At 47.8% G+C, this 14,265-nt stretch overlaps 1 protein-coding gene across 2 annotated transcripts in view; it reads right to left on the reverse strand.

Moving 5' to 3' along the window:
- Nucleotides 1-3,195: 3,195 nt before the first annotated feature.
- The window catches only part of Esyt1 (extended synaptotagmin 1), a 29,745-nt gene continuing 18,675 nt past the window's right edge, over nucleotides 3,196-14,265 (reverse strand). For both annotated transcript variants that reach the window (XM_042698630.1, XM_042698629.1), the window contains 24 exons: nucleotides 13,726-13,849; nucleotides 13,459-13,635; nucleotides 13,050-13,132; nucleotides 12,681-12,729; nucleotides 12,467-12,553; nucleotides 12,283-12,375; nucleotides 11,992-12,063; nucleotides 11,697-11,783; nucleotides 11,100-11,249; nucleotides 10,615-10,770; nucleotides 10,216-10,392; nucleotides 9,897-9,979; nucleotides 9,750-9,798; nucleotides 9,559-9,648; nucleotides 9,352-9,447; nucleotides 9,055-9,126; nucleotides 8,877-8,963; nucleotides 6,061-6,201; nucleotides 5,788-5,942; nucleotides 5,583-5,681; nucleotides 5,366-5,497; nucleotides 5,182-5,287; nucleotides 4,956-5,005; nucleotides 3,196-4,035 (listed from right to left, as the gene is read on the reverse strand). In XM_042698630.1, the coding sequence (XP_042554564.1) occupies nucleotides 3,996-4,035; nucleotides 4,956-5,005; nucleotides 5,182-5,287; nucleotides 5,366-5,497; nucleotides 5,583-5,681; nucleotides 5,788-5,942; nucleotides 6,061-6,201; nucleotides 8,877-8,963; nucleotides 9,055-9,126; nucleotides 9,352-9,447; nucleotides 9,559-9,648; nucleotides 9,750-9,798; nucleotides 9,897-9,979; nucleotides 10,216-10,392; nucleotides 10,615-10,770; nucleotides 11,100-11,249; nucleotides 11,697-11,783; nucleotides 11,992-12,063; nucleotides 12,283-12,375; nucleotides 12,467-12,553; nucleotides 12,681-12,729; nucleotides 13,050-13,132; nucleotides 13,459-13,635; nucleotides 13,726-13,849 (2,455 nt within the window). In that variant the 3' untranslated portion in view covers nucleotides 3,196-3,995. The remainder of the gene's footprint in view (nucleotides 4,036-4,955; nucleotides 5,006-5,181; nucleotides 5,288-5,365; nucleotides 5,498-5,582; nucleotides 5,682-5,787; nucleotides 5,943-6,060; nucleotides 6,202-8,876; nucleotides 8,964-9,054; nucleotides 9,127-9,351; nucleotides 9,448-9,558; nucleotides 9,649-9,749; nucleotides 9,799-9,896; nucleotides 9,980-10,215; nucleotides 10,393-10,614; nucleotides 10,771-11,099; nucleotides 11,250-11,696; nucleotides 11,784-11,991; nucleotides 12,064-12,282; nucleotides 12,376-12,466; nucleotides 12,554-12,680; nucleotides 12,730-13,049; nucleotides 13,133-13,458; nucleotides 13,636-13,725; nucleotides 13,850-14,265) is intronic.

The raw sequence follows: 14,265 nt of genomic DNA on the forward strand, positions 1-14,265 counted from the left end.
TGACAGGGCTGGCTTTGAACCACAGTCCTCAGATCTCAGCCCTGTGAGTAGCTAGGATTACAGGCTTGAGCCACCGGCACCTGGCTATATAAGGGAATTTTTAAAGTTTCTCAGATTTCATTCTTTTTTTGGTTGGCCATGGGGCTTGAACCCTGGGTCTGGGTATTGTCCCTGAGCTCTTCAGCTCAAGGCTAGTGCTCTACCACTTGAGCCACAGTGCCACTTTTTATGGTAGTTAATTGGGATAAGAGTCTCAGGGACTTTCCTGCCTGGTCTGGTTTTGAACTGTGATCCTCAGATTTCAGCCTCCTGAATAGCTAGGATTGCAGGCATGAGCCACCAGCGATAGCTGAAATTTCTTTTAAAAAAATACTTTTGACTGTGCTAGATCAAAGCAGGGCATAGTAAATCCACAGAAAAGACAGGTTTAGTGTACTGGATTCAGGATAAAGAGCAGCTCTCTAGAGAGTGCTACAGATGAATAAAGTCTTTTAGGAGCCAGGTTTCAGGGAATGCCAGTCAGAATAAGTTCATGTAAATGCAGTTAAGGAATCATGAGGAGTGGAGTGAGATGAAAGTGTTACATAGAACTAAGCTTACAGAAGAGTGCTAGACATATGTGTTACCCACTTAAGCCATGCTCCAGCCTGGTTTATGGCTCTTTGGGACAACCTTTTTTTTTTTTTTTTTTCCCAGTAGTACACTAATAGGACTCCAGCCCAAAATTAGAAAAGAGGAATGAGTGTAGTTCAGTGGTAGATGACTTGTCTAAAATTTATGAGGCTCTGGTTGTTCCGGGTTGAGAACCTGGTGGCTACTACCACCAGGAACATTGTGTGGTTCTGTATGTAAGGAAAAGGGGAAAGGCTGCTGGACAGACAGCTGGATTGCCACACCCATTTAACTATAGAATATTGCTTAGTACAATCCCAGGAAGCCACACCCCAAGAAAGTAGCAGCATGTATGTCAAAAGAAAAAGCTGCCTTTGGAGCTGGTGGTAGAGTGCTAAAGCACTCAGGGACAGCACCTGCGTTCAAGCTCCGTGATCAAAAAAAAAAGTTGATTTCAAAATATCAGTTTCAGGGCTGGGAAGGTGGCTCAATGGTAGAGCGCTTGCCTCGCATGCATGAGGCCCTGGGTTCGATTCCTCAGCACCACATAAGCAAAAAGAAAAAAAAAGCCAAGCCGGGCGCTGGTGGCTCACGCCTGTAATCCTAGCTACTCAGGAGGCTGAGATCTGAGGATCGTGGTTCAAAGCCAGCCCGGGCAGGAGAGACCGTGAGACTCCTATCTCCAATAAACCACCAGAAAACCGGAAGTGGCGCTGTAGCTCAAGTGGTAGAGTGCTCGCCTTGAGATGAAGAGCTGAGGGACAGCGCCCAGGCCCAGAGTTCAAGCCCCATGGCCGACAAAAAAGAAAAAAAAGCCAGAAGTGGCGCTGTGGCTCAAGTGGTAGAGCACTAGCCTTGAGCTGAAGAGCTGAGGGACAGCGCCCAGGCCCAGAGTTCAGCCTTGCCGCCACACACACACACACACACAAAAATTAGTTTCATTCCTTTGTTGAACTACCCATGATTTATTATAGGTTAGGAAAGAATAGAGACCCTTCTAGAGTGAGAATTTGTAGCATGTCTTCTAGTTTCTGGAAATATAATTACTTGAAAGTGATGAAATAGCTCATGTGTTTAAAATCACGCATAACAAAATCTCCATTTCTAAAGCCAGCTAGAACATCAGGCCTTGGGCCATCTGCCTGGTATCTAATAATTATACAAGAGGCTTTAAATTTATATGTTCCTCTTGTGCATCTTTGGAATCCCCTCTCCCTCCTAAGATTCCAGAGTTGCTGGCCAGGAAGGAGGCAGCAGCAACCAAGAGCTTATAGCAAAGGCTTCGGATCCTCAAGTTTGAGAGAAGATTGCAAAGGAACTAATGGTGAGTACAGAGGGATCACTGAGAACAGTGCAGCTGAGTTAGTGGACAGCATAGATTCAGTTTTTAACAATAGAATTTGGAGAACTTATATAACTGAATGTAGTCCTTTCTGAGTCTTCCATCTTCCAGTGTGGACTACACTGTGGTGCTCCTGACATATGAATCTGATGGAAGAAATCCCTAAATTTCTATTCAGCGGCCCTGTTTCCAGCCTAATTCTTCATCTCACTCTCTTTTCACTTGGCACAGCTCCTACAGTTTGCATTCCAGAAAAGCTCCAAGGAGCAGAATTCAAGTTGAACAGATCCAAATGGGCATGAATTCTCAGCTGATTAGCAGGTGTGCTTAAAGCCCTTTAGATGTGGCTGAGCATGCCTTGATAGCACTGCCAATACAAACCTGGCTGTGGTACAGAACTTCCAAGTTTGCCAGGTGTAGGGAATTCTTTCCCCAGGAAGCCCATGACGATGGTGAACACAAAAGCTGGATGAATAAGACTGTCACTGCCTAGAAACAAGTCTCATGTGAAAACCAACAGCTAATTCCCACTGGGTCTTTCAACATCCTCAATGGAACCAATACTCTTTGAGCTTATAATTCCATGAGTCATATTATGAGTACAATGCTTCTTGGTCATTGTTACCCCTTCTATCATTCTCCCCAGCCTCCCAATATTCTTTAATTTTCATGCTAGTATTGGGCCTTAAACTTAGGACCGATGTGTTTTCTCTTAGCTTTTTCACTCACGGCTAGTGTTCTACTACTACTGGAGCCACAACTCCACTTGCAGCTTTTAGGTGATCAACTAGAAATGAGTCCCGTGAACTTTTTTGCCTGGGCTGTTTTAAACTACAGTGCTCAGCTCCTGAGTAGCTAGGATTATAGGCATGAAGTATTAGCACCTGGCTAGACTACGTAATTGATAATTTGAGTAATTTTTTTTTTTTTTTTGGGTCCGGTCATGGGGCCTGAACTCTGGGCTTGGGCGCTGTCCCTCAGCTCTTCAGCTCAAGGCTAGCGCTCTACCATTTGAGCCACAGCGCCACTTCCGGCTTTTTTCTTATATGGTGCTGAGGAATCGAAGCCAGGACCTCAGGCAGGCAAGGCAAGTGCCCTACCACTGAGCCAACTTCCCAGCCCCTAATTTGGGTAATTTTGAACCAGTTATTAAACCAGTTATTTAGGATTTGAAGGTCTCTCACAGTTGGATAGACATATTGGATAGGTTGGATTCCTAACTTGTAAGTAAAAGAGCACAGTTGGTTTGAATGTAATGTTTAATATAAGACACAATGGATTGACAGAATTGATGCAAAATTAAAAGCATAAAGATTCAATTCTTGTCAGTGAGTGTATAATCTAGGCACTTGGACAAACAATTGGCCTTCTTGTCCTGAATCCTTCATGGCCATCTGCACATCACCAGCTTGGGCTCTTAAGAACAGGATCCCACTACTTAAAAGTTTGGGTAGAATCACAGCATTCCTGAGTCCCAGTGAATCAGGAGACTGGCCCTAGCCATCATAGCAAGTGTATTTTCAGGACAAGCTTGAAAAAGGTGTGAACAGACATGGACTTGGGGTCTGGGTTGCCATACGTTTGCTACATGCAAGTTCAAGAGGTCACAGTTTGAGAGGTTTGCCTACCCACCTGTGCATCCTCCCTGACCACTCATGGTAGGGAAGATGACCATTCAGTTAAAAGATCTTTCCAAAAGCTGTATTTGGCATAAGCTAATGTCACTGCTAGTGCTGCCAGTGGCCAGGCACAGGTGTAAAAGGCCCTGAGGAGTTGGGAGTAAGGGAGAACAATGTAGGCAGGGCAGGAACTAGCCAGCTCAGATCCCTGCCCTAGGAGCCTGAGGATAAAGGCCATGCAGTAAAGGGTAACGTGGTCCTCTTTGGTCAGGCAAAGGCCCTAGTATGGACCTGAAAGGCGAAAAGAGCTGAAGGGCGCAGGCTCAGCTCTGGGGCCCTAGCTGTAGGCTCATCACATCGACGAGGTGATACAGTGAGAGGCAAGGCAAAAAAGTAGCAGAGTGGCTGCTCACCACCAGCTCCTATGAGCTGCCCTTGTCTTTGTCATCCATCAAGTCATACCTGGGGGAACAAGAATAGGATTCAGTAAGAACAAAAACGTGTGTCCTCTTCTTTGTTGTTGTTGAACTCAGGGCCTACGTGCTATCCCTGAGCTCTTTTGCTTAAGGCTAGTGCTCTACCACTTTGAGCCATAATGCCACTTCTGGTTTTTTTTGGTCATGGGGTTTAAACTCTGGGCCTGGACGCTGTCCCTCAGCTCTTTAGCTGAAGGCTAACACCCTACCACTTGAGCCACAGCGCCACTTCCAGTTTTCTGGTGGTTTATTGGAGATAAGAGTCTCATAGACTTTCCTGCCCAAGCTGGCTTTGAACTGCGATCCTCAGATCTCAGCCTCCTGAGTAGCTAGGATTACAGGCGTGAGCCACTGGCGCCTGGCCCACTTGTGGGTTTTGAGCAGTTAATTGTAGTTAAGAGTCTCACAAGGACTTTTCTGCCCTGGCCGGCCTTGAACCACAATCCTCAGATCTCAGCCTCCTGTAGCTGTTTATAAGACTGAGCCACTAGTGCTCAGTACTTTGTCCTCTTCTAACTAATACTAAAAAAAAAAAACAACTAATCCTGGGGCTTCAACTCAGGGCCTAGGCACTGTTCCTAAGCTTTTTTGCTCAAGGCTAGCATTCTACTACTTGAGCCACAGCTGCACTTCCAGCTTTTTTTGGCAATTAACTGGAGATAAGAGTCTCATACTTCCTGCCCCAGCTGGCTTCAAACCAAGATCCTCAGATCTCAATCTCCTGAGTAGCTAGGATTACAGGTGTGAGCCACTGGTGCCTGCCATAAGACACATTCTGAGTGTTCCAATATTTCATAGACTCAGTAGTTCTGAGCTCAGAGTACATTCTCTCCCCCCCCCCCCCTTTCTGTGATGGGGATGTTTCTTAAATATCCAACCCCAGGTCTTACTCATCCAGGAACTCACCATTGGGCTGCACCCTGGGAAAGATCTATTTCAGCTAGATCCAGCTGCACCTGTGTTGGAGGATGGGAGGATAGATGTTATTTTCATAACTTCAAAGACTGTTCTGTCACCACCATTTCTGATGTGACACCACTGTAGAGGTGGTAAAGTTGCCTCCCAGTGTCACCTGCGATGCTTTCTCAACACACTGCAGCCTGCAGTTCTCACCTCTGCCCTGCCCTCTTACCTTCCCCAGAAGCTCACGCTCTCTAGACATGAAGGAAGAATTAGACTTCACAGAGATATCCAGCTTTCTCCTGAGGGCCTCATCCTGAGGCAGTTCCCACTCAAACCTGGGGAGGGGCTGAATTTTAGGGTCAGGGTCCCTCACAATCCTTCCACCTCTCCACCTTGAATGCCCACTCACTGACCGTTCACTGAATTCAGGACTGAGGGTCCTCTTTTTCTGTGAGGTCTTCCTCTTGGTACCTCGGTTCTTGTCTGGCAGGAGCAACAGCGACACATAAGGGTCAGGGAGATCCCGTCCATTTTGTCGAAGGGCCCTGCAAGAGGACAAAGTAGGTGACAAGGCAGCATGACGAAAAGGATGGAGGGAACCCTAGACATCTGGATGGTGGGACTTCTCACCGGCAGCTGTGGACAATGCTAACCAGCTTTCGTTCTTCACTGTAATACCAGACTGTCAGCTTCACTTGGCCCAGAGGCCCAATGGGAGCTTCAAGGGGACTGTGGAGAGATGGAGAAAGGTCTGGGAGAAGGTGGTGCCCTGGGGAACCTGTGAGTCAAACTTCACATTCCATTCTGCATTCCATCTGCCAGCCCAGCCCTTTACCTGTCACCATGGGTAAGGCGGTGCCGGAGCTCTGGGGCCGAGGAGGTGATGTGAGCAAGTCCCCCTAAGAGCTCTGGTTCCTCACTCAGGGAGGAGGAGCTGTGACTGTGGCTGTGACTATGAGCTTCCACCCCCGAGTGCTGGGACACCAGGATCTGGGAGCAAGAAAGCAGTGAGCTGAGCAGTTTTCTTGGAGCTTGCGGTAAGGACATTCCCCTCTGTTCCCTCTCCTCACCCTCCCTCCTGCACCACCTACCATCTTCTGGCACTCACCCCTAGCTGTACTCTCAGGAGCACCTGCCCCTGACCATTGGCAAGTGGAAACCAGCGGTCCAAGCAGAGCCGATCTGCCTTGAGGATCTCTGAGAGTGGTAGGGATAAGGAGCCCAGGGCACCAGTCCCCTCACCCCGAACCTGTGGCAAATGCATTGACAATTTATTTAATCCTGGCATTCAAGGTCCAAACACTTAAGACTCATAGGTGAGTTTAGTGAGATTCCTCTTTGTGAAGAGCGGGAAATCCATGGTAACAGCAGCTGTTCCTTCTATCCTTCCTTAACTGAAGTAAACTCTACTATCTACTTGCTAAGCTTTCACAAATAGCCAATAGTACCTGCAGAGCGGAGAAAGAATGGTGTAAACAAAAATACACATCTGAGTCTTTAACTCCTCTACTTCTTGCTGGGGAGTGAGAAATATTTCTTTCTTCTCCATTTCTCCTATTCTAACACTCTTATACAAAAATAAATCCTTGCTAAAATTATTTTTTTAGGCTGGGTACCAGTGGCTCACATCTGTAACCCTAATAACTCAGAAGGTGAGATATAAGGATCATGGTTCAAAGCTAGACCAGGTAGGAAAGTCCATGAAACACTTATCTACAACTAACCATCCAAAAGTCAGAAGTAGAGCTGAGGCTCAAATGCTAGAGTGTCAGCCCTGAGCAAAAAACCTCAGGACAGTAACCAGCCCCAGAGTTCAAACCCTAACACTGGCACATAAAAAAACCAAACCGGGGCTAGGAAGGTGACTCAGTGGTAGAGTGCTTGCCTCACATGCATGAGGCCCTGGGTTCGATTCCTCAGCACCATATAAGCAGAAAAAGCCAGAAATGGCACTGTGGCTCAAGTGATAGAGTGCTAGCCTTGAGCTGAAGAGCTGAGGGACAGTGCCCAGGCCCAGAGTTCAAGTCCCACGACTGACAAAAAAAAAAGGCTAAGGAGACTAAGAACATTGTTCAAGTGGCAGAGCACCTGCCTAGCAAGTCTGAGGCCCTGAGTTTAAACACTAGTATGAAAAAAGAAAAAAACATAACCAGTTTATTTTCTTCTTTCCAGTAGTATTCTAACTGAATGTCTATATCTCCATTTCATGACTTACCAACTTCAAAAAGTTATCTACTGATTCCTTGCTATGCAAGGTAAATAATGGAGCTTTTTTTCTTTTTCTTTTTGTGCTGGTCCTGGATTCAACTCAGGACCAGGATGTTGGCTATGAGCTTTTGAGCGCAAGCTACCACTGGAGCCACAGCTACAGTGCTGTTTTCTTTTCTTTTGGTAGTGGGCCTTGAACTCTGGGCCTGGGCTCTATCTTTGAGCTTTTCAGTTTTCTGATGGTTTATTGGAAATTAGAGTCTCACGGACTTTCCTGCCCCAGCTGGCTTTTTTTTGGAGGGGCCCGGTCGTGGGGACTGAACTCTGGGCCTGGGCGCTGTCCCTCAGCTCTTCAGCTCAAGGCTAGCACTCTACCACTTGAGCCACAGCGCCACTTCTGGCTTTTTTCTTTTTGCTTATGTGGTGCTGAGGAATCGAACCCAGGGCCTTAGGCATGCAAGGCAAGCACTCTACCACTGAGCCACCTTCCCAGCCCCTGGCTTTTGTTTTTTGGTCGGTTGTGGGGCTTGAACTCTGGGCTTGGGTACTGTCCCTGCGCTCTTCAGCTCAAGGAGAGCACTCTACTGCTTGAACCACAGCGCCACCTCCAGTTTTCTAGTGGTTTATTGGAGCTAAGAGTCTCATGGACTTTCCTGCCAGGGCTGGCTTTGAACCAAGATCCTCAGATCTCAGCCTCCTGAGTAGCTAGGATTACAGGCATGAGCCACTGGTGCCCAGCTCCCCAGCTGGCTTTGAACCTCAATCTTTAGATCTCAGCCTCCTGAGTAGATAGGATTACAGGCGTGAACCACTGGTGCCTGGCTTCCACTGCCGTTGTTTTTTTTTTTTGTTGGCTAATTGAGGTAAGAGTCTTACAGACTTTCCTGCCTGAGCAGGAAAAAGTAAAAAAATCAAAAGTGGAGCTGTGGCTTAGTGGTAGAGCACTAGTCTTGAGGGGAAAACGCCCAAGTGAAAACTCAAAGCCCTGAGTTTCAAGCCCCTATACTAGGAGTGTTCCCCCCCCCCCCCCCGCAAAAAAAAACAAACAAAAAAAACTATTCAGAAAATGTTGGAAGTGATGCTGTGGCACAAGTGGTAGAGTGCTAGATTTGAATACAAAGAGGCTCAGGGACAGTGCTCAGGCCCTGAGTTCATGCCTTAGAACCGGAAAAAAAAAATCCATCTTTAAAGTCAAGAGTCATTTAAGAATGCCTTTCTTACTGCCTCTACCCACTTCCTCCAGTCTGGTGGAACCCTTCCTTCGCCACAAGAAAAACCCTTCTTCATATCCTTCTACCTAGATATTATTCTGAAAGTACTCTTTGGTTTTTGTTTGTTTTGGTTTTTTTGGTCAGTCGTGGAGCTTGAACTGTGGGCTTGGGTACTGTCCCTGCGCTCTTCAGCTCAAGGCAAGTGCTCTACCACTTGAGTTATAGTGCTACTTCTGGCTTTCTAGTGGTTTATTGGAGATAAGAGTCTCACAGACTTTCCTGCCCAGGCTGGCTTTGAACCACGATCCTCAGATCTCAGCCTCCTGAGTAGCTAGGATTACAAGCGTGAGCCACTGGCACCTGGTTTATTCTTTCTTTTTTCTTTGCTGCAAGAGACTGAGCTTCATAAGGATGACTTTGCTATTACATTTCTAATTGGTTCAGTGCCTGCTCTGTGGAGGGAACCTGATAAATATTTGTGGAATCGTTTAAATATACACAGTACCTGTAACTCCAGGCTCTCAGTGTGTGGCTTCCTGATGAGGAAGGAGGCACTCTCATCCCAGACAGGGGCTGACGTCTGGGGAATAGCCTGGTGGAGATGAGAGATTATAGTCAGTAGTTGATGCTTAATCCTCTACCCATTTCCCTTCCCTTCACAACAGCACAGTATTTCCTAATACCTTCGTTTTATGAGAAGTCTCTCCCACAGTGACAGTAGCATAAGGGCTGGGAGGCTTGGTGCCTTTTCGGAGCTGGAAAGACAATAATCGTGTTGTCTTAAATTTGAACCTAGTTAGATCACCTCACAAATTACAGCCACAGCCAGTGGCCAAGTCTCCATTTTCACTTAACAGCCACACCCTCATGGCCTTGGACAATCTTCCTGCCTCAGCACCATTTTCAGAAAGTAAGGGGCCATGAGGATCATTCACACCTAAGGGAGCTGGAGTAAGGGCCTGGGGAACTGTGGATCTCACCGGCAGGTCATCTGCCCGTTCCAGGTAGACAGACAGCAGGGCAGCTGCCAGCTCTGCACTCTTATGAGTCTGGATCAAACTGTTTACCTGCAACACCTAGGAAGACACACAGTGGACAGGGCTGGGAGCTGACACTTGGGCTGGCAAGTGCCTGGGAAGCTAAGAGAAACCCCATCCTGGTCCTTTTCCTCCAGAATCCTCTCTTACCTCCTCTAACTCAGCAGCAGTGGGTCGGGGGGTCAGCCGTTCCAGGCGCAAGTGCAGGCGGCCAGACGGGACATCCTCCAGGGTCAGCCACTGGGGAAACAGGCAGGAAATGGCTTGCAAATGTGGGAGTGGAAATGGCAAAAGAGGCATGGGTCAACTTCAGCAAGGATGGATTCTAATCCCGTGCTCACCTCATCAAGGAAGCCACTGTTTAGGACTGTGGTAAGACTTACTTTACACCTGTGGAGGAAAGATTTAAGACAAGAGGCTGATGGTCTTATTACGTGGCCTACAGAAACCCAGCTTCTATCAGCCCACCAGGGCTTCTACCCTCTCACCTGCCCAGAAAGTCATCCTTGTCCAAGTCCTTGTCAAAGACCTCAACGTCTAGCTCTTGGCCTGGAATTGATGTGACAATCACCTAATAGGAGAAAATAGTGCAGACAAAAGGGAATTCTTTTTTTTTTTTTTTTCTGGTCAGTCGGGCTTGAACTCTGGGCCTGGGCGCTGTCCCTCAACTCTTCAGCTCAAGGCTAGCACTCTACCACTTGAGCCACAGCACCACTTCTGGTTTTCTGAGTTGAACCAGAGATTTTTGACCAGTCTTAAAACTGTGAGGGAAGAATGGGGCAGACTCAGAGGAGTCTCAGTTCTGACCTCAAACACCTCATTCCAGCGGGGGTTGAGATCTTCCCGGACAACACGGCTCCGGAAGCTTCGTCCGGCCAGCTTTAGTTTGACATAGGGGTCAGACTTGCCCTTCACCAGTCCCCCTAAGAAACGGTCTTTGGCAATCAGGTCCTGGGCCTCTAATACATGGATCCGAAGTACGTTCTGCAAAAGGGAAAGGTAAGGATTGGAGGTATGACTCAAGTGGTAGATCACCTGCCTAACTAGTGCAGAGTCCTAAGTTCAAATCCCAGTAGTGCCAAAAAGGGCAGATGGGGCACCAGATGGCAATCAGTGGAACAAGAACTCTCAGAACTAAGTCTGCAGCAGGTCTTGCACACTTACAGTAGGCAAACAGACCCTAGTATTTTCCAGCTGTCAACTTACCTCAGTCCCAAACTGGCTATCAGGAGTCGTGTGACAGGGCCGGGGTGGGGCATCCACACTGCTGCCTTTCTGGGGACTCTCATTATCCATGTCCCACATACTAGGAGTACCAGGTACAGTAGGGAAGCAAATTTCTGATGAATCCAGGTACAAGATCTGGGAAAGGTAGTATGGTTGTAGAATTAAGAATGTTCAGCTAACCAATAGCAAGCAAGGTGTGGAGGAGTTGGGGGTCCAAGTAGAGATCTGACAGAGAAATCAGATTGCTGTCTTGGCTAGGCTCATCTCTAGAATGTTCCTGCCCCTCCCATTCTTAATTCACATATTCTTCCCCCAGTCAAGTCAGTAAACATGCTTTCGTATACTTACTGTAGGTGCTTCTACATATACTAGCCCATTTCATGTCAGTGGGCTCCACTTCTATACTCTATCAAGAATTTCACAGGGCTTCCCCAATCCTCTGCACTTTTTTTCCTTTTCCATACCCGCATGACCAGTTTCATGTAGAGCCTGGAGTTTAGGCCAGAACCACTGAGCTGGAACCACTGGTCCAGGGTGAGTTCCGGAGCAGTCAACAGTCGAGCCAGGGGCAGGGTCAGTGACCCTAAAGTCAGGGCTCTGGAGTCATCCTTCACCTACAAGCACAGGAGAAGGGAATTTAGAAAAGATTAGGGGAAAGAGGAGCATCGGAGGCATTAAAACATAGCTCTAGCATCATTCCTGTTTTCCTATCACAGACTACTCCGACTTTTTTTTTTTTTGAGGGGGGGGACCTTGAGCTCAAGGCCTGGGTACTTGCTCCTTAGGTTTTATTTTTTGTCTCCCTCCCTCCCTCCCTCTTCCCTCCCTTCCTTTCCTTCTTTCTTTTTCCTTCTTCCTTCCTTTTCCTTAATGCTAGCTATATCATTTGAGTCACAATCTCACCATCTTTTTGGTGGTTAATTGGAAATTAGAGTCTCATGGACTCTTATCCTGTCTGGCTGGCTTTAACCATGAAAAAAGAGTGAGAACACAAGGCCCAGAGTTCGATTTAAAATACAAGCGTGTATACGCATACAGACTCAAAATTTTTTTTATCTTACCTGTACATCAAGCTCTTGGCTTCGAGGGTCTTGCAGGAAGAAGCGAAAAGCTTCCTCCCACACTGGGCTGTTGGTGTTGTAGACAGCCTGGAGGGGGAGGATGGAATAGGGAAAATACTAAAGAACTATTCCTGTTTTTCCAGAAATCCCTTGCTTTCTCAGGCACGTAAGCCAAACATTCTACCACTTGAACTATGTCCCCTGACATATACACATCCTAAAGGGGAGCCTTCATTCCAAAAAGAACCCTCCCTTGACCGATATCATACCCCCCACAGTAGTGTCCTGGGCTCACCTTGCTCTCCTGGGTCACATCCTGAATTGACAGCTGTACCATGGGATTGGGTTCCTTGTTCCCCTTCTTCAACTGGGTGGGGGAGGGTAGAATTCAGAAGTCATCATTGGGGAATCGGTCACACCAGTATCTCTTTCCTGGGGTGGACCTGACCCCCACCTTGGAACTCTTGCACCACAGCTGTTTCAGGAGCCCACCAGGCAGGCAAATTTGCATCCTCAACCAGGGAGGGGTTGGGAATGCTGCCTTCAGGGCTTCTGTTCCCATGAGCCACCCAGGAACCCAACTCACGGGAAGATCCTGGCCCCGATCCAAGTAGACAACGAGGATGGCAGCTGATGGGGGCTCTGGTCGGGAGGCGATGCCCCGATTCCACTGCAGGACCTGAGCCGAGGGAAGGAAGAAACGGTCAGACCTGGGTCCTGGTCATTCCTAGACTACATCCCCTGCCCGCTCTCTACTCCACAAGGCTTACCTGCTCTAGCTTTTCTGCATCTGGCAAAAGTGACAGCCATTCTAGCCTCAAGTGAACTTGGCCTTGCCCACCCTGTAGAGGGAACCACTGAGGAGAGAAGCAGAAGAAAGTGTTGTAGGTATCAGATGCTACCCAAGCAATTCCCCACCAGTGTAGCAGTTATTGCCTGCCCAGAGGGTGAGCTCACTCCCAATTTCCTCTTCTCCCAACTTACTTCATCCAGTACTCCAGCTTGTAATACCCTCCCTACATCCAGCTTCATTCTGAAGGATACAGGGAGGGGCAGAGAAGGGAGGGGAAGGTGGTAAGAGGGAGAAAAGTAGAATGTTACAATCAATAGTATGTCAGTGGCCTTCATTCATCTACCCAGAACTAACTGGCAGATCCCAGACCCTTTTCCCTACACTCAGGAGATCTTGGTGTGTATGTGTATGTGCATATGCGTGTGTGCATGTATATGCATATGTATGGTCAGATGGAATGGGAAAATGATACATGAATGAATCCTAGTCTCAGAAAATATAATTACCTCTAGGACCTCAATAGCACAGGGCCTTTAGAATCTTAACATAGGTGGACTCACCTGCCCAGAAAGTCATCTTTATCTGGGTCCTTGTCAAACACTTCCACCTCGATCTCCTGTCCTGGGACCTCGTGTACCATCACCTGAAGAACACAGAAGGCTAAGGCCTGGGCTGGGAAGGTGGCTCAGTGGTAGAGAGCTTGCCTTGCATCCATGAGGCCCTGGGTTCGATTCCTTAGCACCACATAAGCAGAAAAAGCCGGAAGTGGTATTGTGGCTCAAGCTGAGCTGAAGAGCTGAGGGACAGTGCCCAGGCCCAGAGTTCAGGCCCCACAACAAACCAAAAAAAAAAGTGGGGGAGGGGCCTAAGGCTTTACAAGCTGCAGCCATGAGGACCCTCCAATCAGTATCTTCTCCCATGGCCTCTCCAAGCCTATTTCACATAGCCGACTCCCTCTTGGCTTCTTACCTCATAAGTCTCTCCCCACTGAGGGTTGAGCTCCTCATCGATGACACGACTGCAGAATGTCTGGGTGCCCACCCGCACGATTGCATAGGGATCTGACTTGCCCTCAATCAGGCCTTTCACATATTTGTCCTTGGAACTCAGCCCTCGAGCAGCCAGCAGGTGAACCCGAATAATGCCCTGGGGTTAGGAATCAATTAGTGAGAAACTCTAAGGACCTAGCTCAGAGTTCTAGAGAACAGGATTCAGCTAGCAAGGAAGAAGCCATACCCTGGGCAGAGGGGAACGCAACTGGGCCACATCATGAAGGTCAGGCACAAGGGGCACCAATAGTCGGTTTGGCAACACAAGGAAGGCAGCAATGGAATCCATGATCATGGTGTCAGAGAGTGAACTTCATTGGGGAAATAGAAAAGGAATATAGCCCCAACTTCTTATTTGCATACCCAAACCAACTGTTTCCTATTATAAAGAGACAAACCCTTTATTGAAAAGCAGCTTTAGCCAGGTACCAGTGGCTCATGCCTGTAATCCTAGCTACTCAGGAGGCTGAGATCTGAGGATCGAGGTTCAAAGCCAACCCTAGGCAGGAAAGTCCGTTGAAGCTTTTTTTTTTTTTTTTTTGGTCAGGCATGGGGCTTGAACTCTGGGCTTGGGCGCTGTCCCTGCACTCTTCAGCTCAAGGTGAGCGCTCTACCACTTGAGCCACAGCATCACTTCTGGCTTTTTCTGCTTATGTGGTGCTGAGGAATCGAACCCAGGGTCTGATGCATGCAAAGCAAGCACTCTAACACTGAGCCACCTTCCCAG

The sequence above is a fragment of the Dipodomys spectabilis genome, unplaced genomic scaffold (genome assembly GCF_019054845.1).
Source record: "Dipodomys spectabilis isolate Male_0828 unplaced genomic scaffold, ASM1905484v1 ptg000234l, whole genome shotgun sequence".
Lineage (NCBI taxonomy): Eukaryota > Metazoa > Chordata > Mammalia > Rodentia > Heteromyidae > Dipodomys > Dipodomys spectabilis.